The sequence below is a fragment of the Pituophis catenifer genome, unplaced genomic scaffold, assembly GCF_029215685.1.
Source record: "Pituophis catenifer annectens isolate HBS135680 unplaced genomic scaffold, rPitCat1.0.hap2 SCAF_1, whole genome shotgun sequence".
NCBI classification, from domain to species: domain Eukaryota; kingdom Metazoa; phylum Chordata; class Lepidosauria; order Squamata; family Colubridae; genus Pituophis; species Pituophis catenifer.
Genome location: NW_027256881.1, coordinates 305499867 through 305521553, shown reverse-complemented (window position 1 = coordinate 305521553; position 21687 = coordinate 305499867). Strand labels below are relative to the sequence as shown.

The following is a 21687-nucleotide window of genomic DNA, read 5'->3' as shown; positions in this document are numbered from 1 at the left end:
CCATCTGGGGTGTGGGGGTGGGGAACACACATGCACCAAGGAATAGATCTTGTAAGGAAAAAAAAGAATATATAACAAGAAAATTAAGTTCTTGAACTTTCAGACAAGGTTTGAATTCTTTAGGAAAGTATTCAGTTACCAGACAGAAAGAGTTAATAAAATATGTTATTATTATCAAATCTGTATCTAGAACTATTTCCAAACTTTAAATATATTATAATCTATTCAGAGTAAGGTAATGTTTGATTTAAGAATATCACAACATATAAGATATTAAATAATAGTAATTTATTAGCTTGAGCTTTAGTTTAAACTGTTGCTACGTAGTCTGTTGGTTTAAAAAAATTGGGTCATTATGTGGATGCCTCAATTTACAACCATCATGACTTAACAATGGAATTTCTGGGCTCCATTACAATTGTAAGTGGAGGACTATGTGTATTGCATAAATATTTTCCAGGTTTCTTTTGTGAGTCATCTGTCTTTGTACTATGAAAGTTAATAAAATGCTGCAAAGCCAGAAATTTCATCAAAAAGAATAAGAATAAGAATAAGAATAATTTTATTTCTATACCGCCCTTCTCCCGACATGGCATGTTCGGTGAGCAACTTATAGAGAAACAAGGAAGCAACAGTTCAATTGCATAGCTTGTCTTGAAAACTGAGCATTAAAACTATAATTGAAGTTAGAAAAGATCATTGACTAGGTCTGGATTGTAGTCAGCCACAAACACGTCTCCTGCATGAGCTGCACTGGCTCCCGGTGGTCTTCCGGGTGCGATTCAAGGTGTTGGTTACCACCTTTAAAGCGCTCCATGGCTTAGGACCTGGGTATGTACGAGATCGCCTTCTGCCACCGATAGCCTCCCACTGGCCAATACACTCCCACAGAGAGGGACTCCTCAGGGTGCCGCCCTCTGGAATGAACTGCCCCCGGAGATCCGCATGATCGCCGACTACATTTCGCCGTGCCCTTAAGACTCTTTTGTTCCAACAGGCCGAGCTGGCTTAGAAAATAAATTTTAATTGGGTGTCTGTAGTTTTTAATATAAGGGCCAAATTTTTATATATTTTAAATTGTTTTTAAAATTTTGGGTATATGTTTGTTTTAATAAGGCTGCACACCGCCCTGAATCCTTCAGGAGAAGGGCGGTATAAAAGTTTAATAAATAAATAAATAAATAATAAATAAATAAATATTTTCACTTAGCTAGTTATTTCTAACAATTAACTCTCATTGGTTCTTGCTAATGTGGGAATCAAGATACCAAGTAGAAATGCATAGTTAATGTTGCAGGCTAGAGTTAATAAGAATGCAGCCTTAGCTATTTTTGTATACCAAAAACAAGCTGTAGTCCTTTCCCTTTCAGAAACAGACCGCTGCATTATTTGGAAAGTCTTATTGTATATGGGAAGAAATGGAAGATTTTGTCATGTCAGATTTTAAGCAGCTTACAGAGGAAATATGGCAAAACTGTAACCAGTAGCTTTTCAGCATTCTTCACTGGAAGCTCTAGACCAGTGGTTCTCAACCTTCCTAATGCCGCAACCCTTTAATACAGTTCCTCATGTTGTGGTGACCCCCAACCAGGGGTGGGTTCTAAATTTCTTTTACTACCGGTTCTGTGGGCGTGGCTTATTTTGTGGGCGTGGCTTGGAGGTCATGTGACCGAGTGGGCGTGGCTAGCTGGTCATGTGACCGGGTGGCCATGGCTATGTGTATAGGGACTACTCAGAGGGCTGAAAAAAAGTCATTTCTGACAGGTCCTCGCACTTTTGACTGGTCCTCACACTTATGACCATCCTCACATTTATGCCTGTGCAGCATTCTTAACAACCATGTCACTCATTTCACAACTGCTTCTCTTCAACATGGTATAAGATAGGGCAAAAAACGTAAAATGTGAGGACAGTCGTAAATTCGAGGACTGGTCAAAAGTGCGAGGACCAGTCAAAAATAACTTTTTCAGCCCTCTGAGTAGTCCCTGTGCACAAAAGGACTACCCAGAGGGCTGAAAAATGTGATTTCTGACAGGTCCTCGCACTTTTGACCGGTCTTCGCAGTTATGACTGGTCATCATTTATGCCCATTGTAGCATTCTTAACAACCATGTCACTCATTTCACAACTGCTTCTCTTCACCATGGTGACAAGATAGGGCAAAAACATAAAATGTGAGGACAGTTGTAAGTTCGAGGACTGGTCAAAAGTGCGAGGACCAGTCAAAAATAACTTTTTCAGCCCTCTGAGTAGTCCATATGCATAAAAGGATACAGCAATAGAGAGGGATGAAGGAAGGGAAGGGAAATTAGAATAGGAGTGAAGGTAAGAGAGGGAGGAAGAGAGGAGGAGAAGGAGAAAGAGGAAGTAGGGAGAAGAAGAAGAGGGGGGGAAGAGAAAGTAAGTAAGAAAGAAAAGACAAAGGTGGTAGGTTTGAGGAGAAAGATTGCTGTACAATAAAAAAGATGAAAGGGAAGAAAGCCAACCCCAAACAAATATAAAGATATTAAGATAAAGAATGAATTGTTAAACTTTAAAGAATAAAAGAGAACAAATAGGAATAAATAGCAATAATTAGAAACACACATACAAACATACAACATATTTTCTTTGAACAGGGTATTTGGCCGGTCCACAAATTTAAACAGTTGTAGGAGGTTAGCAGCCACCCGTTTCCTAGAAGAATGAAATATTTTGGGAAATATTAAAAAGGCAGAATATTATATTTCCCTGGATGAGAAATGGAGAAGCATATTTTACAGACAAAGCAGCTCCCACCTTCCTGCCCCCCACCCTTTGTTAATGGGCCAGAGGCAGAAAGTCAATCCTTTGTCAAAGGACATTTGCAACACAATAGCAACAGAAACTAACACAATGGGCCCCATCAAGCCATGTGATCCTGTCCACTATTAAAACATCTTTCCAAACAGTCTCCATGTTTCCAGTGTCTTTTTCCCCACTTGGAGCAGAACCCAGAAGGATATTTCTTCCAACACAGTATTTAGTCATTTCAATTAAATTTACAATTTCTATATTTCCTTTTTACCATATTTATTCCTCAACTATTTTTTAAAAAAACCAATATTACCCTTCATCCTCATCTCTAATCTTAATCAAATTCAATTTTTCCCTTCTATTCTATATTATACCCCTTTGCATTGTCATCTATTTTTATATCCATCCTCACATTGGTTAATTATGTAATACAGTTGTTTAATACAAATTCAACATTTTAATATAAATCAATTAGTTATATAACTATCTTTTTTGTATATTAATCAATATGAACATGAATATTCCAATTATTTCCATGCAATCCAATTTCTTACAAATCAATTAATTATATTTACCAATAATAATAAACCAAATAATTTCCCCCATATATTCCTCCAAACCACAACTTAACCATTTCTGCTTTCAACACAATATACAATTAATAGTATCTCAATTATTACAATTCCCTAGTTAAATAGAGCTTTTTTTCTTTTGTGTTTTAAAATCTTGAACCTCCTCTTGCCCTAAATTTCCCATTGTTTGCAGTTTTGTACCTACCTTTTTTGGTGAGGAAAAAGAAAAAGAAACCTCTCTGCCTCATTTTGTCAGGTTGCAGCTAAGACCCTGCTTTCGCTTTCTCTTTTCAGTATAGCTAGGGGGAAAAAAACTTGCTCCAGGAATTTACCTCTTTGCAGCTAGCTCTTTGAAGCCCCGCGGCAAGAATTTAAAGTTTTTTTCCCTCTAGCCATCAGCTGGGACTCCGGAGCAGCAATAGATTGGGAGTGGGCGGGGTAAGCGAACGGCGACCGGGCGATCCAGCAGAGGCAGAGGGTGAGTGAAGGCGGGGGGGGGGCGAGAGAGGGCTTTGGCGACCCCTGGGAAATGGCCATTCGACCCCCAAAGGGGTCGCGACCCCCAGGTTGAGAACCGCTGCTCTAGACTGCTGTCCTTATTAATCTAATTATTATTGACACTATATATATAGAAGTAGTATTTTATGATTTTAACTTATTTTAGAACATATTACAGAATTTATTAAAAGCATTTAAATAGGTATTTGTATCTCAATTTTTAAATAGGTCTGATTTTAAAAAAAATTAACTCTAACTTAATATCAGTTTTTTTTAAAAAAAATCATTTTAATCCCTTCAGATCAAAGAAGTGAATGGAGCACTCAATCTTTGCTTAGTCCAAAGTGCATTCCATAATGCATCTATATATTATTTTAAAGGCCAGATTCAACTTTCTTTATTAAGACAAGTACTTGTTCTTGCATAAGATTGTGGAGTCAATCATCCAATAAAAAAAAAATTGCTAACAAACTTTTACAGAACACATTGTCTATGATAAACTTTATTGTAGGCATGAGCAATTTTTAAATTAATTTTCTTAACCTTTTTAGCTTGTAATGAGCTTCTGAAAGTAGAACAAAAAACAGGACAATTTGGTGTGTCTCACTACAGTGAGAAGGCTAAATATATGTTTTCTGTCTGATTTTATTATTTAAATATGTGGATAGTAAGTATATAATTTAGTTTAATTGTATACAATTAGTTTAGTTGCTATTGCTCTCTCATTTATATAATATACTGTTTCTCTGTTAGAGTTCTATCAAAGCCTATTCATTTTATAAAATGTATTAATTTTAAGTAATACCTTTAGGTCTGATTTATTTATATTTTGTAAAGAATATTCTGTTAAAAATTTCTCAAATCTTAACTGAGCATCTTTGCTTTCTGCTTTAATTCCCACTCAGTTATTCATTTACTCTTACGTATCATACCTCAACAAAGTTGATCAGGCGCTGGTTAAGGTTTATTGGGAATGCATATTATTGCACATAGACAACCTGAAGTAAAAAATCTTCCATTGGGTCTCAGGATTCCATCTTCCATTAACCTTTCAGCATGGCCTGCATAATTTCACAGAATTTATTTCTGAGTTGATCCTTCCTTCTCTTGTATTATTTGTCAATTTGTCTTTGAATGCAAACCCCAGGTTACAATGGAATGGAGTGTTATTTCTGAATACTATTCTCTAGACTCCTTCCTGTTTTTTGGAATGGCTGATCTTCTGTTGCTATAAATTGATGCCCACCTTCCCAAGATACAAATAGTATCTCAAGTTAGTTATAAAAAAGTGTATCTGTATATTACAGACGACAGTCAAAGAATCATGAATTAGAAATTGGATGTTAAGGCCACTATCACAGTGCAGGAGTTAAAACATTCCTGTGAGACAGAGTTGTCTAGTCTTTGCTTGTCCACATGTCTGCTTTTCTTGGCAATACAGTATTTATGTTGTCAAATTGCTCTCATACTAAGCATCAGGACAAAGTTGGTTTCGTGCAGGTGACTTGTGATATGGGAAAAGTGGGGGCATATAATTCAGGTGCATTGGCTGCTGAAACCTGAATGGAAGGAGGACATGCAGAAATGCTAACAGCCAGCCACCAGCTGTTGCAGATAGCCCTTGACTTACAACAACAATTGAGCCCAAAAATTCTGTTCCTAAGTGAGATAGTTAAATGAGTTTTGCTCCATTTTACGATCTTTCTTACCACAGTTGTTAAGTGAATCATTACAGTTTCTATGTTAATAACACAGCAGTTAAGTGAATTAGGCTTACCCATTGACTTTGCTGGTCAGAAAGTCACTAATGGTGATCACCCTGGGTCACTGCAACTGTGATAAATATCAACCGGTTGCCAAGCATCCAAATTTTGATCGCGTGACCATGACGATGCTGCAGTAGTCGTAAGTGTGTAACTTTTATCCGTGCTGTTGTAACTTTGAACGATCACTAAATGGTTGTAAGTCGAGGACTACCTGTATTATACGTTTCCCTTTCCAACTGAGGTTCATGAGACAAGGAAGGGAGAAAAGAAAGAAAAGGTTGCATGGAAACTCCTCAATATACCTGAGGCTCGTCCCTGAGCTAAACCAAAAAATATATCAAGACTACACATCTGCTCCTTCAAAGATTCAATTCCATCCGTATAGATACCCAAATTCTAAATCCATGAGATGCCAATCTACTGTCAGGGTTCCAAGTAATACGCCCATAGCAAACAAAACTCCAAGGCAGGCAGGTTTCTCAAAGAATAGTTTTATTGGACATATCATATTGACACAGGCTGGTGAAAACCGACTCTGAATATTCCCGTGGTTTTCACCTAATCAAAAGTAAAAGTTTTTCCTCTTCCCCAAACAATCAGTCATATGGTCCAATCAAGATGCTGTCTGGTTGCCTGGTAATTTCACTCCTCCTCTATCTGGCCATCTGTGGGAATGCCCTTGGTTCCCAGGAGAAAGTATTTTGTTTTGGCTACAAAACCCCAGCTATTTCTATGCTCACCTCCCTATCCCTCAGCTCCAGTGTGGCAATACTGAAGCCTGAAAATGGCCTTGGTCAAGTCAGCTTCAGGTTTGACATCCACATTACTCTGAATTATTAGATTATTGACTTTCACACAGCCTGTAGTTTATCATTGAATTTTGATGACAAGAAAAATTAGACCAGGATGAATATTGGCAGCTTCCAGTTTGAAACCCCTGATGCTTTTATTTAGTACCTTTGAAAAAGTATCTGTGCTCTCTGGTATACAGAGCATAACTATATCCTTCTCTGTCCTTCCTGGATAAAATGTATGTCCACAAAGGACCAGATCTAATTTATTTTCTCCATTTCATCAAATTTCCATTATAATGATGTCCTTTTAAAAAAATGAAGTATTTCAGCCTTGCTTCTGATGTGGTTTGGAGATGCTTAACATTTCCATTGGAAAACATTTTTTCAGGGGTTCTAGCCTATATGTATCTTTTTCTGTGGGCCATTGGGCTTTTTGATTAATTGTGGTTTTTGTATATGCTTATAATTATTTCTGTTCTATCCTTTGGCTATTTTTGTCTGAATCAGATATTTTTTAGGTGGTGTCAACTTTTCACATATTGCATGGCAAGCTGTTGAGCAAACAAGCTGTCAATCAAAATAGCAGCAGCATACAAATACTGTAAACAAATCAAATAATTTCAATGAAAAAGCTAGTAACTCACATTAGAATAAAACATCAAGCCAATATTCATATATGTAGTTCAAGCAAATGACATATCAAGCAGCTTCAGAGTTAAAAAGAGACCAAGTCAAGGACTAGGATATTAGTAAACTAGGTTAGGTAAAAAAATGTAGCCCAAGCAGAAGTTCATGAGATATTATTTTCTGTATGGGCCACTTAGATTTGAGGGTTTATTAATTCAGATTGGCTTGGAGCTCACTTGTGATCCAGTTGCTAGTTCTTAACATTTTTTTTTAAAAAAAAACCTTACACGAAGAACATCAGTCTTTTAGTTGTCATAGTCTAGGAAAGTTCCTTCAAATTCCCAAATATGAACCAAACATAGGCTTATGTTTGCCAAGCCCCTATTTGTTTCTGAGATGAGACATGCCTACAGTATGTAGAATTATTCAACCTTGCCTCTTAAGGACTCAGAGAATATGTAAAATGTAAAAGATCTACTAATGTTATTTATATTAATTTATTAATATATAAGGGGACACAGTGGACTAATGGTTAAGACACTGGGCTTGTTAACCAGAAAGTTGACAGTTTGAGACCCAAATACTATGTGATGAGATGCGCTCCCATTCTTGTTCCAGCTCCTGCCAATCGGGCAGTTTGAAAGCATATAAATCCAAGTCGATAAATAGGTACCATTTTGGGTAGAAGGTAACAGCATTCTGTATGCCTCAGTGTATAGTCATGCTGACCACAGAAAGGTCTTCAGCAAAGGTCCCTCGGCTATGAAATGGAGATGGGTACTGCCCCTAGAGTCAGACACCACTTTTTAATATTAATTTTGCATTGTTTGTACGATGTGTTCTGTATTGTTCACAGATATATGTTTCTTGCAAGATCACTTTAGATTTCAGTAGATTCACTGATACCAGTGGAACGTCTAATCCCATTGATTTAAGTGGCTCATCCTGCAGTATATGTAAATCTGGATTTACTATATAGACTTAAGAATAAATAATAGTGAATTCAGCAGTATTCTCTCTCAGAGAAATAGGCATAACATTAAGTTCTGCATATTCTTTTATGTGGTTTGAGGAAATGGAAAACAAAATGTGAATGCTGTTTTACTAGAAATGTGCAGTTATAATAATACAACTCTGTTTCTTGATTTCATCTCTCTCATGTAATATATGTGATTATATCAGCATACTTCCATATTTCCTATCTCTCTATAGAACAAAAATGACACTGAAGTACATTGGCATCATATTGTAAGCTTTTATTTACTTAAATATATGACAGTGGAAGAAAAAAGTCAAAATTTGGAGCTTTGTGCCTTGGCAGCCATCCATCTCAAAAGTTTGTGTTTTAGTGGCTTAAAATACTCTATGAATAATGTTACTAAAGCAAATAACTTTTATGTTACAGTTCTGGAGTCTGTGTGGAAATTCATTGACACCAAAGCGTGGTGTATTTGGTAAGACTGGTGATCTCCAAACTATTTTGTGCCTCGCCTGTGCAAGAGATGAAATAACATATTCTGGTGCACTTAATGGAGATATTTATGTATGGAAAGGAATCAACCTTATACGAACCATACAAGGAGCACATGCCGTAAGTAGAATTTTGATATGGCAATCTTTATTTTTCCTTTAGTTTAAAAAATATTTAGTTTAAAAAAACAGGCAGGGAAAACACTGGTTTGTAAATGGATTGCAGTAAAATATGTATTTTTAATACTTTAAAAATATGTTTTATCCTGCCTTTATTATTTCCATAACTAACTCAAGGCAGTGAACATATCTAATACTCCTTCATCTTCCCCATGACAAAACCCTGTGAGATAGGTTCAGCTGAGAAAGAGTGACTGGCCCAAAATCTGCCAGCTGGCTTCTATACTCTTAAGGCAGGACTAGAATTCCCAGTTTCCTGGCCTAGCCTGGTACCTTAACCACTAGACCAAAATGGCTTTTAATTTGTTAACAGCCAGAGTTGCTTGGCAATTTATTTATAAATTATGTAAATATCTAAACAGACTTGAAGCAGTTTATGATTTTGATTTTTTTTAATCATTTAGAATTAAATAACAGCATTTTTTGCTTCTGTTAACGCCTTATGTAAACTCTCTTGCACACATAATTATAATAAAGCTTGATGAATATTCATCTCCAAATTTAGCATACAATACAAAAGAAACCCAAATACTATCTATAGAAAGGAGAAATATGATTATAGACCAAGTTCATTATGTGACATACAGGAGAAACAGCTGCTGGTTTCTTTCACTGGACAAGCCAAAGGATGTTTCCTTGCTAAAGAAATGGTATCTCTGCTTTGCTCCCCATGTTGCATTGATTCTTCACTGAGTCTTGCCAGAACTCCGAGTCTTCCTGAAGAGAAGAGGGGCTTGATAGCCAAGCAGATGGCAGAGAAGGGAGAGCAGCAACTTGATGTTATCCCACTGTCATGTCCACAGATGCCCTCACTTTGCACAGATTCTGTGCAGCAGTGCTCCAAATTCATTGGATGATGACCTAAGTTATAAACGAGACCTAATGATCATCCAGTTCGCCACTTTAGAGTGCTTTGTAACTTGAAAGATATAATCTTCCACAAACTAATTTTTTCAACTTCTCTGTACCCATATAATGTTCCTACTCCTTCCTTTAGATCAGGGGTGTAAAACTCGATTTCATTGAGGGCCGCATCAGGGATGTATTCGGAGGGGCCGGGGTGATGGTGGCCAGAGTTGGCTGTGGTCATGGTGGGCGTGGCCGGGTGAGTGTGGCCATGGTGGGCATTTGACACAGGCTCAAGATGCATTTTTTCTCTTCTCCTCTTTTATTCCACAGTTCTTTACTATAACCATTTTCCTATCTCTTCTAACAGATATTACTGGCAAACATTTATTACTTATTCTTCATATTCTACTAAACTTTTTATTTCTAAATTTATACCCCATTGTTTAATAGTAAATTGCTTTTCCAGGCAGAAAAACTATTTATACTATTGTATATTTATTATTCAACTAATAATAAAAATACAATAATATAAATAACATGATAATACAAGATCTAACAGCAGAGGTAAATTTCCAGAATAGTAAATAGAAATGTCTGTCAATTATAGATACAAAATAGAATACAGAATATAGAATATAGAATACAGAATAGATTGTTGATTGTAGATTAAATGGACCTACAGTATGTAAAATCTGGCATTAAACTGTAGTATTAACATAGGATGTTGCTTGTTTTCTATCCAGGTCAGGCACTTACTTGAGGCCACATAAGTGTAATCCAGTCCAAGGCAGGCCTGCTTCAGCACTCTCCTGGCCAAAAATTGGCCGTGTGGAGGCCCTTGGTGGTGCCCCTGCAGCTCGTTTTTGGGCTCCACGGCCTCCTGCAACACTCTACCAGCTGAAAATGGGCCACGCGGAAGCCCCGGGTGCCCCATGCAGCCTATTTTTGGCCTCCACAGCCTTATCTGCCCCCCCGGCCCATTTTGGCTGGCAGAGGCACTGCAGGCTGGTCCTTTGATATTTCCAGCCTGGCTCCGCGGGCCAGATCTAAGCATCCTGTGGGCTGAATCTGGCCTGTGGGCCTTGAGTTTGACAACCCTGCTGTAGATTCTTGCTCTTTATATATATATGGTTAGTTTTTAATTCATATCTTTTATCTCTCATTGCTTTTCATATTTTATTTTAGATTTTTAATTTTGATTCTTTATACTTTTCTAATTACTGTACTCAAGTTACTTATACTGGGCTCTGACCATTATAAAAATTCTACTTTTATTTGATCTGATTTGTCAGCTCAAAATATAACCCTATTCCTGTGATGGCGAACCTATGGCATGCGTGCCACAGGTGGCACGCAGAGCCATATCGGTGGGCATCCGAGCTCAGCTCTGGTGCACATGTGCACACCGGTCAGCTGATTTTTGGGCCTTCTGGCCCACTGGAAGTCGGCAAACAGGCTGTTTCCGGCCTCCTGAGAGCCTCTGGGAGGGGGTGCGGAAGGCAGTTTTTGCCCTCCCCAGGCTCCTAGAAAGGGTCTGGAGCCTGGGGAGGGTGAAAAACGGGCCTACCGTGCCATCACATGCCAAAAGCGGGGGAAGCGTGGGGGGGTCACGCACAGATATGTGGGGGCGGGATGCATAGAATTATGGGTGTGGGCATGCGTGCGCCCGCTCCCCCCCGCTCCCCCCTCTTTTGGCACGCGATGGCAAAAAGGTTAGCCATCACTGCCCTATTAACTTTTGTCAAAGGAAACTGAGAGTATATGCAAATATATTTAAGGTATTATAATTTTGGAAGCTGGAATGTTAAATGTGATATAAGAACAAAAGCTTTTCAATAAGACATAAACTTTCAAACACTCAAGTGCATCTTTTTAACTAATTGTTTAAATTAATGGTTAAATTAATAATTTAATATGTGCTCTAGTACATGTTCTGAGAGAGTTTGCTGCAGGGCCGAGCCGAGGATTTTGTGCAGTATCTGTATGACAAAATCGCTCAGATTCGGGAAGGACTGGCCTCTGACTGGGTATGTCCGGATGGGATGACTGAGGCAGGTCTTGAGAGTGTTATCTGGGGGGAGTTCGATCCTGTGGCTCCCGAGGACATGGACAGGGTCCTGGGATGGCTGAACGCGACCACATGTTTATTGGACCCGTGTCCCTCCTGGTTGGTTCTGGCTTCCCGGGAGGTGACACGAGGCTGGCTCCAGAAGATCGTTAACGCTTCTTTGAGTGAGGGGGTCCTGCCGGCCGCTTTGAAAGAAGCGGTTGTGAGGCCCCTCCTCAAGAAGCCCTCTCTGGATCCGGCTGTTTTGGCTAACTATCGTCCAGTCTCCAACCTTCGCTTTGTTGCGAAGGTTGTTGAGAGTGTGGTGGCGCAACAGCTTCCCCGGTACCTGGATGAAGCTGTCTATCTAGACCCGCTCCAGTCCGGCTTCCGGCCTGGGCACAGCACGGAAACGGCATTGGTCGCGTTGGTGGATGATCTCTGGAGGGCTCGGGATAGGGGTTGCTCCTCTATCCTGGTCCTGTTAGACCTCTCAGCGGCTTTTGATACCATCGACCATGGTATCATGTTGCACCGGTTGGCGGGGTTGGGGGTGGGGGGCACCGTTCTGCGGTGGTTCTCCTCCTACCTCTCTGACCGGTCGCAATCTGTGTTGACGGGGGGGCAGCGGTCGACCCCGAGGCACCTTGCTTGTGGGGTGCCACAAGGGTCGGTCCTCTCGCCCCTTCTGTTCAACATTTATGTAAAGCCGCTGGGTGAGATCATCCGTGGCTTTGGGGTGGAGTTCCATCAGTACACTGATGACACCCAGCTGTACATCTCCACCCCAGGCCACCCCAACGATGCCCTTGAAGTGATGTCCCAGTGCCTGGAGGCCGTGCGGGCCTGGATGGGGAGAAACAGGCTCCGACTCAACCCTTCCAAGACCGAGTGGCTGTGGCTTCCGGCATCCCGATATAGCCAGCTGGTGCCATCGCTGGCTATTGGGGGCGAATCACTGGCCCCCACGGAGAGGGCTCGCAATTTAGGCGTCCTCCTGGACGCACAGCTGTCTTTAGAAGAGCATATGACGGCTGTGGCCAGGGGGGCTTTTTATCAGGTTCGCCTGATACGCCAGTTGCGCCCCTTTCTGGATCGGGACTCCCTACGCACGGTCACTCAAGCACTCGTCACTTCCCGCCTGGACTACTGCAATGCTCTCTACATGGGGCTCCCCTTGGGGTGCACCCGGAGGCTGCAGTTGGTCCAGAACGCAGCCGTGCGGGGGATTATGGGAGCAACGGGGCACTCACATATAACACCTCTCCTGCGCGAGCTGCACTGGCTCCCAGTGGTCTTCCGGGTGCGCTTCAAGGTGTTGGTGACCACCTTTAAAGCGCTCCATGGCTTAGGGCCAGGGTACTTACGAGACCGCCTTCTGCCACCAATAGCCTCCCACCGGCCAGTACGCTCGCACAGAGTGGGCCTCCTCAGGGTGCCGTCCGCCAGACAATGTCGGCTGGCGACCCCCAGGGGGAGAGCCTTCTCTGTGGCGGAGCCCACCCTCTGGAACAACCTTCCCCCAGAGTTACGTATAATAACAGACCTCCGGATTTTTCGTCGGGCCCTGAAAACCTATTTATTTCAACAAGCTGGGCTGGCCTGAGTTAAATTTTAAATTGATTTTAAATTGGGTTATCTTAATTTCGGCCAAAACATTTAATTATTTTAATATTGTTCTTAAATTTTGTATGCTTTGTTTTTATCTTGGCTGTGCACCGCCCTGAGTCCTATTTGGAGAAGGGCGGTATAGAAATTTAATAAATAATAATAATAATAAATATTATGCTTCTTATGGTCCTTTGTGGATGTATGGGTTGTCATAACTTAAAATGTAGATTGTTTAGATTTGAAATCATTCATATTTTCTTGTGGTTGTGATACAGTTGCATTATCTGCAGTTTGTTTTTCCCTCAACATTGCTGTTTCTGAGCTGTCATGCAATTTTATATGTTTTTGCATGGGACAGAACATTTTGGGACAGTTCCTTAATTATCAAATTAGTCCTGATATGCTGTTCTCAATAAGGACATTTTTGGTTGCTTCTAAATGATTTTGCAGTTGGCCCAGAGGAACAGCTCTTCTCAAGAAGTGCATTGTTGAACTTGTAGTGTTAGATATATTACAAAAAAGGACTGTCCTCTATCAATAATTCTACATACTATGTGAAAGATAATTTGATTATAATAGTTTTCGCTTAGGAATACCTGCGTTGCTAGTACATAAAATCTATTATCTACATATAAAGAGCTCATGCAAGTTGTAATTAGTTGATCTGTGATTAATTTCTCTGTCTAGTTATTGTAACTAGAAATTTTTTTAAAAAAATTGAGCTACTGTATATGACACTAAAACAATTGGTTTAATATTAACTTAAATGAAACAGATATGATAATAGAAAGTGCTACTAAAAAGACATACTTGCATATTTTTATTTTGGTTAGTTGATTATTAAAGAATTATGGAAAGCTGTCAATGCAATTATGTAATGCAATTGCATTCAAGGAAGGATTTTCCAGAAATACCAACATGCATATAATTGTTAATTTCTATTTTAAGATACAATATCTCTTATTAGTTTAGTTATTCTGAAACATAATAAACAAAAAAACATTTATCTTATTTGAATAATCATGTTCCTTGATGTGAAAGTGACTCTACTTTTTAGATGCAACCTCTAATTAAATATGTGGGCTTTTTTCTCTGCCTAGGCAGGAATTTTCAGCATGAATGCATGTGAAGAAGGCTTTGCCACTGGTGGCAGGGATGGCTGCATTCGCCTTTGGGATTTAAATTTTAAACCCATTACTGCGATTGATCTCAGGGAAACCGACCAGGGGTATAAAGGTAAAAAAAAGAAAAAAAAAGAAGGATTATTTTAATCAGTTTATTTAAGAGATAATTTTTCTTAAGTGTGAAGTAGAAAAAAACCAAAAACATGTTCCTACCTAGTAAATCAGATCGTGTTCCAAATAAATAACTTTCAGAGCTGGAGTTGGGCAGCGGAGTAGTGGCCCTTTTTCATCAATAGATAGTTCTACTGGTTGTTCTTTGCACTCTGTTGGTGATAGAATAATGTTTCCTAGCCCTGATTATAGTCAGCATCGAGTGTGAGCATGTGAGATTAGTGCCGCCACGTGTTTATTGGACCTGTGTCCCTCCTGGTTGGTACTGGCCTCCCGGGAGGTTACACGAAGCTGGCTCCAGGGGATTATAAATGCTTCTTTGAGTGAGGGTGTCTTTCCCGCCGCCTTGAAAGAGGCCCCTCCTCAAGAAGCCTTCCCTGGACCCGGCTGAATTGGCTAACTACCGTCCGGTCTCCAACCTTCGTTTTGTGGCGAAGGTTGTTGACAGTGTGGTGGCACGACAGCTTCCCCGGCACCTGGATGAAGCTATCTATCTGGACCCGTACCAGTCGGCCTTCAGGCAGGGGTACAGCACAGAAACGGCATTGGTCACATTGGTGGATGATCTCTGGAGGGCTCGGGACAGGGGTTGCTCCTCTGTCCTGGTCCTATTAGATCTCTCAGCGGCTTTTGATACCATCGACCATGGTATCATGCTGCAGCGGTTGAGGGGGTTAGGAATAGGGGGCACCGTTCTGCAGTGGTTCTCCTTCTTCTCCGACCGTTCGCAGTTTGTGTTGGCAGGGGGGCAGAGGTTGACCTCGAGGTACCTCGCATGGGGAGTGCCGCAAGGGTCGGTCCTCTCACCCCTTCTGTTCATTTATGTGAAGCCGCTGGGTGAGATCATCCGTGGTTTTGGGGTGAAAGTCCATCAGTATGCTGATGACACTCAGCTGTACATCTCCACCCCAGACCACCCCAACGATGCCCTTGATGTGATGTCTCACTGCCTGGAGGCCGTGTGAGTCTGGATGGGGAGAAATAGGCTCAGATTCAACCCTTCCAAGACCGAGTGGCTGTGGCTTCCGGTGTCCCAATATAGTCAGCTGGTGCCATCGCTGACTATTGGGAGTGAATCTCTGCCCCCCACAGAGAGGGCTCGCAATCTGGGCGTCCTCCTGGATGCACGGCTTTCTTTAGAAGAGCATATGACGGCCGTGGCTGGGGGGCTTTTTATCAGGTTCGCCTGATTCGCCAGTTGCAGCCCTTTCTGGACCGGGACGCCTTGCGTACGGTCACTCACGCCCTTGTCACCTCCCAGCTGGACTATTGTAATGCTCTCTACATGGGGCTCCCCTTGAAGAGCACTCGGAGGCTCCACCTGGTCCAGAATGCAGCTATGTGGGTGGTTATGGGCGCAACCTGTTGTGCCCACGTGACACCCCTCCTGCACGAGCTGCACTGGCTCCCAGTGGTCTTCCGGGTGGGATTCAAGGTGTTGGTCACCACCTTTAAAGCGCTCCATGGCATAGGACCTGGGTACCTTTGAGACCGACTTCTGCCACCAACAGCCTCCCACTGGCCAGTTCGCTCCCATAGAGAGGGTCTCCTCAGGATGCCATCAGCCAAGTTATGTTGGTTGACGACACCCAGCGGGAGGGCCTTCTCTGTGGGAGCCCCTGCCCTGTGGAATGAACTTCCCCTGGAAATGTGTAAGATCTCCGACCTCCGTGTATTTCACTGTGCCCTCAAGACCCTGCTGTTCTGCCAAGCCGGGCTATCAATGAAATGATTTTTTTTAAATTGGGTGTTTTAAATTTTTGGGGTTTTAAATCTGAGCTGAAATTATGTAATAATTTTAATTATTTTTAACTGATGTTTGTCTTGTGTTTTTAATAGGCTGTACACCGCCCTGAGTCCTTCAGGAGAAGGGCGGTATAGAAATTTATTTATTTATTTAGTTAGTTAGTTAGTTAGTTAGTTAGTTAGTTAATAATGAAAATCCATATATAATTTAGATTTAAGCTTTGCTTTGCCAAGCTGGGAAAGCATTTGGGATAATAATAAGACTGTGATATATTTCATGCATGAAATGGTTTTGCCACTTGTGTTTAAATCAATGTAGTTATAGTTTTGCTCATATTTTCAGTCTGCCTCTACTTATCCTCCCCCTCTGATGTTCTTTAAAACTATTATACTGCAATACTGCTGTTACTGAGTCATAACAAAACATGCTTACTAATGCTTTTAATCACTGAGAAACTGTGGAGGTATGATAATTGGAATATGAAGAAAATCATGAAGGGAACATTCTGTTTGATGGATTATGACTTTGGTACAGTTAAGCTAATTACATAAGGCAAATCCTCAATAGGATTCTCATTAGAAGTCTGCCAAAATATTTCTACCAGGTTTAGTGTTTTGACAGAAGGCTGCGATAATGTACATGATTGTAATGAAATTTGGGTTTAAACAGATATCAAATACGCATCCTTTTATAATTTAACAAGCTACTTGGGGTAAAAACAAATTAATGTAACTTTGCTCAATCATTTTGAGCAGTGGTGAAATGTAAAATTTGTTACTACCGGTTCTGTGGGCGTGGCTTGGTGTGTGTGTGTGTGTGTGTGTGTAATGTGACTGGGTGGGCGTGGCCAACTTTTTAACTTTTAAAAGCATTTTTTTGGCCGAAGAGGTTGTAAAAAATGCTTTTAAAAGCATCTGACGATCAGGCAACTCAGCTAGGATCGTTAGAGGCTTTTAAAAGCATTTTTTTCCCCTACAAAGAGGTTGTAGAAAAAAAAATGCTTTTAAAAGCCTCTGATGATCCCAGCTGAGTCGGGCGATCATCAGAGACTTTTTCTTTACTTTTCAAAGCATTTGTTTGGTCAAAGAGGTTGTAGAAAAAATGCTTTTAAAAGTAAAAAAACAGCCTCTGATGATCGCGCGGATCAGCTGGGCATGGGCGGGGTGGTGGTGGTGCAGGGATTTTTGCTACCGGTTCTCTGAACCACCCACCGCCATCACTACCGGATCGGGCGATCCGATCTGAACTGCGAGCATTTCACTCCTGTTTTTGAGCATATCTCACAAATTTGAAAAAAAAAATATTTTCTTTCTTTTTTTTCTTTCTTTCTTTTTTTCTTCTGTAGGAAAAGCCATTTAGTAATCCAAGCTGGCTGCCAGTCTACATTCTTTAGCTCAACTTAGACTTCCTTCTTTGTACCTATTGATGCTGCTCTATTTTGTTGTATCTTTAATTTCCTCTCTCAGTTTTCTTCTGTTGACTATTGAAACATTTTGCAGACAGATTTTAGAGTCTAAATTATAGCCTATGAATGGGAATATCTGGACTGATCACTTTGGACATATTGTTAAATGAGCAAATTTATTCTCCAAACATGTAGGAGTTTAGCTAAAACCAGGCTTCATAGGTTACACACATATGTACTATACTTAGGAATTATTTCTGTTGAACTTTGTAGAAGTTGAGTGACCTCTAACTTGTTCATACAGTATATACATAACATCAGTAGTGGGTTCCAGTTACCTTTGCTACTGGTTCAGAAATGGGAGCGTGCATGTGTGCGTGCTTGCTTTGTTGGAATGTGGCGCTTCTGCGCATGTTTAGAACCTTCTGCTTATGCACAGAGCATCCGTGATGACATCTGGGCAGGTGGGCAGAGCCTCCCGCCACCGCCACTACCGGTTTGCCCGACATAACATAACATCTTACAGAGAAAGGTCGATATTGGTGTTAAGGCTGGAGCCATTTAAAAAATAAATTGGAAGAAGTAGTAGGACCCTGCACAAGCACAAGAATTTGGGGGGCGGGGGGGGAGGAAGTCACATGATTTTAAAAGTTGCATTAACTTTACTGAGTACATTCTTTAAAGTAGCACCATCTTTTCTTTAAGTGTATGGCAGACTGATAAAAAGCAAACTGCTTGGATGAAAAGCAAGTTTTGAGACACGTGCACAGCTGTAATACATTTGTGCATGCTATATTTGTTATAGATAAAATCTCTCTTTGGGGTTAATCATTACGTGTAATTTAATTAGTGTTCTGCTATCTTGAATAGCAATTTTGAGGATCTAATAGTAATTACACTGAGTATGAAACCTGTGCTTGAACAATTGTTTTACTTCTTCCTAGGTCTGTCAGTAAGGAGTGTTTGTTGGCGAGGAGATCACATTCTAGTTGGAACACAGGACAGTGAAATTTTTGAAATTGTGGTGCATGAACGCAATAAGCCTTTTCTTATTATGCAAGGACACTGTGAAGGAGAGCTTTGGGCCCTGGCAGTTCATCCTACAAAACCATTAGCCGTAACTGGGAGTGATGATCGATCAGTTAGGTTAGCTTCATGGATTTCTAAAAAGATACAAGATTCTATAAAGTGTTATTTGAATTCTAAAATACAAACTAATTATATAAATCATTATACATTATACAGTTATTATACAAATTACTGCCCAGTAAAATTATTGCTTTATTGTAAAATCAGCTTTTGATGCCACAACGTGACTATTAAACCTTTTGGAACTGAATGCTCATAAAATAAGGTGAAATTTATGTCAGTGTTCCTATATTGTACATGTTTAACAGACTGAATCAGATATGGGCGTGTGCCATATATCTTCCTTTTCTTTCCAGTGGCTCACCCACGTTCATTCCTTATCAGGTTAATTCTTTGCATGAATTGTACCTGGTTGTGCATAACTTGTAAATGTATTATACTGCTGGCTCACTAGTAAGTGGAATAATTAGATAATTGCTACTTGACATGGCAGATAGATTTTCAATATGTGGTAATAATAGCATACCTTTTAATATAATTTTTATTGCTTTTAAATGAGAACAGAAAAGGAAACAAGGAAAAGAAACAAAATATAGACACATACACTATCAAAAAGTATATAACAAGTGCTTAAGAATTAGCAAAAAAACCCCACCACAACAGAAAATTATAGTATGACAACAAACAGTTGGAAGGACTAATGTTTTTAGAGTGGTAATAATAGTATACCTAATTTGAACTGAGTAAAAATTGATGTGCAGTCAGACATAGCAATTAGATAAAAACCATACAGCCAGAGAGCTATGCACTACAGCAGGGATCCCCAACCCCGCAGTCTCGGCCACAGCCCATTCAGAACCAGGCCGCAGAAGTGGGCGAGTGCACACGCACACATGTGTGAAGCTACATTTGTGAAAGCAACGCACTTGTGAAACAATCCCCTCTCCCGCCACCCCACTTCACCACTACCACCACCTAAGCTGTTTGGAGATCACTGCACTTCAGTACTCAAATATATTTTGAGATGATGGGAATAAACTTTCAATATCAGTCTGATTTAGAAGACAAAGAAGAAAAATTATCTGCTTGTAAAGGGAAAATCAGTTCTGTTTTCTGCTGCAAAGGCAATAATATATTGTTTGCATGAAATACATTTCTTATAGAATATGGAGCCTTATAGATCATGCCCTAATTGCACGGTGTAACATGGAAGAACCCATTCGTTGTGCAGCTGTTAGCACTGATGGAATTCATCTTGCTCTTGGAATGAAAGATGGTTCTTTTACAGTACTTCGTGTTAGGTAGGTTATGCTTTTGGAGCTTTTAACATAAAATAAACTTTGCTTTCCCCAATGAATAGTAATTTCCTTAATCCCTGCTGGCTAGCTGCATGACATAAGTAGTACATTCTTTTTTTCCCCATTTGTACTCATTTTTAATGCAATTGCTTAAAATGCCCATACTGTATGTGCCACTGTGGAATGTAGAATGTATATATATATAAAGCCTATGAAAATGTATATATGTATATATATATAAAGCCTATGAAAAAAGAAAAAAAAAGATATATATATATATATATATATATATATATATATATATATATATATTGCAGAAAGTTGTTTTCTGTAGTCTTGATTAGTAAGAATTTTATTTTATTTTTCTTCAAGATCATCACTTTTATGCTTTAATCTGATTGTTTCATTTACTTTATTTTTAAACTATCCAGTAGTCAAAGATTTTAGGGTTATAGTAAGCATGTGGGCATACTGTACATGTGCACATGCATGCACACACATGTGAAGAAGTAATCCAGTTCAACAAGAGATATACAGTAAAACCAAGTAAAATGCAAGATAAAAACACTATACAAACTAGGCAGCAGCAAGACAAATAATTAATATCTTAGGACAATATGAATTAATACACCGTTAATATATGATTAAAATACTATTAAACATCAGTCAAACCTTTTGTGGGGAGGGCATTTCAAAAATACTCAGATCAGTAAGTATAGTTGTTTAGAATTCATGGCAGGCTTTTATATTTTTCTATTAGGTGAAAGGCTTAATGAGTGTTTACTGTATATGGGGAATAAGGAACATAAGAACTGCTGTACTGGATCATGCACAACCTTTTAATCCAACTTTCTATGTTACACAAAGGCCAACTAGAAGTGCAAGGAAGCTCACAAAAGTGGATTGAAAGGTGATATAACTGCTTTCATTGTCAGTTCATGAAAGCTAATACTTAAGGCTTCCTGCCTATGATTTAGGAAATAACAAAAAACTATAAAAAATATCCCGGAAGTCAATGGCCATCTATTTCCACATTATTGCAGTACATAGATATATCCATGAGGTAACAGAGATTCAACAGAGATTAATCTTTTTAAATGTAGCTTTAATCAATATCTATTTTCTGTGTTACAGAGATATGACAGAAGTTGTTCACATTAAGGATAGGAAGGAAGCTATTCATGAATTAAAATATTCACCAGATGGAAATTTCCTTGCAGTTGGCTCCAATGACAGCTCTGTTGACATTTATGGTGTTATTCAACGATATAAAAAGGTTGGAGAATGTGTTGGATCCTCAAGTTTTATAACCCATATGGACTGGTCTTTAGACAGTAAATATTTGCAAACCAATGATGGTAGTGGAAAACGTCTTTTTTATAGAATGCCTGGTGAGATATTTTACTACTGTTATATAATCCAAGAGAAAAAGAAGTGAATTGTGTGTTGAGCTGCCTAATATGCCATATTTCTAGTGAAATATTCATAGGAACTGTAGTGATTATTGCTCTAACAACTCTCATCAAGCTTAACCCTATTTGAGAATAACAAATATAAAAGCATAAATCACTCAGTTTACTGGCTAACTTTATGATTCATAACAGAATACTTTTTGAACACAATAGCTGGTTCAAAAAGTATGCTAAACTTTAAACATGTGTTAA

The 21687-nt window shown here is 39.6% G+C and overlaps 1 protein-coding gene across 3 annotated transcripts in view; it reads left to right on the top strand.

Annotated features, from left to right (window-relative positions):
* The window catches only part of EML5 (EMAP like 5), a 98813-nt gene that overhangs the window by 16161 nt on the left and 60965 nt on the right, over positions 1–21687 (top strand). For all 3 annotated transcript variants that reach the window (XM_070931483.1, XM_070931484.1, XM_070931485.1), the window contains exons 5-9: positions 8438–8623; positions 14290–14425; positions 18581–18782; positions 19889–20026; positions 21158–21414. In XM_070931483.1, coding sequence (XP_070787584.1) covers positions 8438–8623; positions 14290–14425; positions 18581–18782; positions 19889–20026; positions 21158–21414 — 919 coding nt within the window. The remainder of the gene's footprint in view (positions 1–8437; positions 8624–14289; positions 14426–18580; positions 18783–19888; positions 20027–21157; positions 21415–21687) is intronic.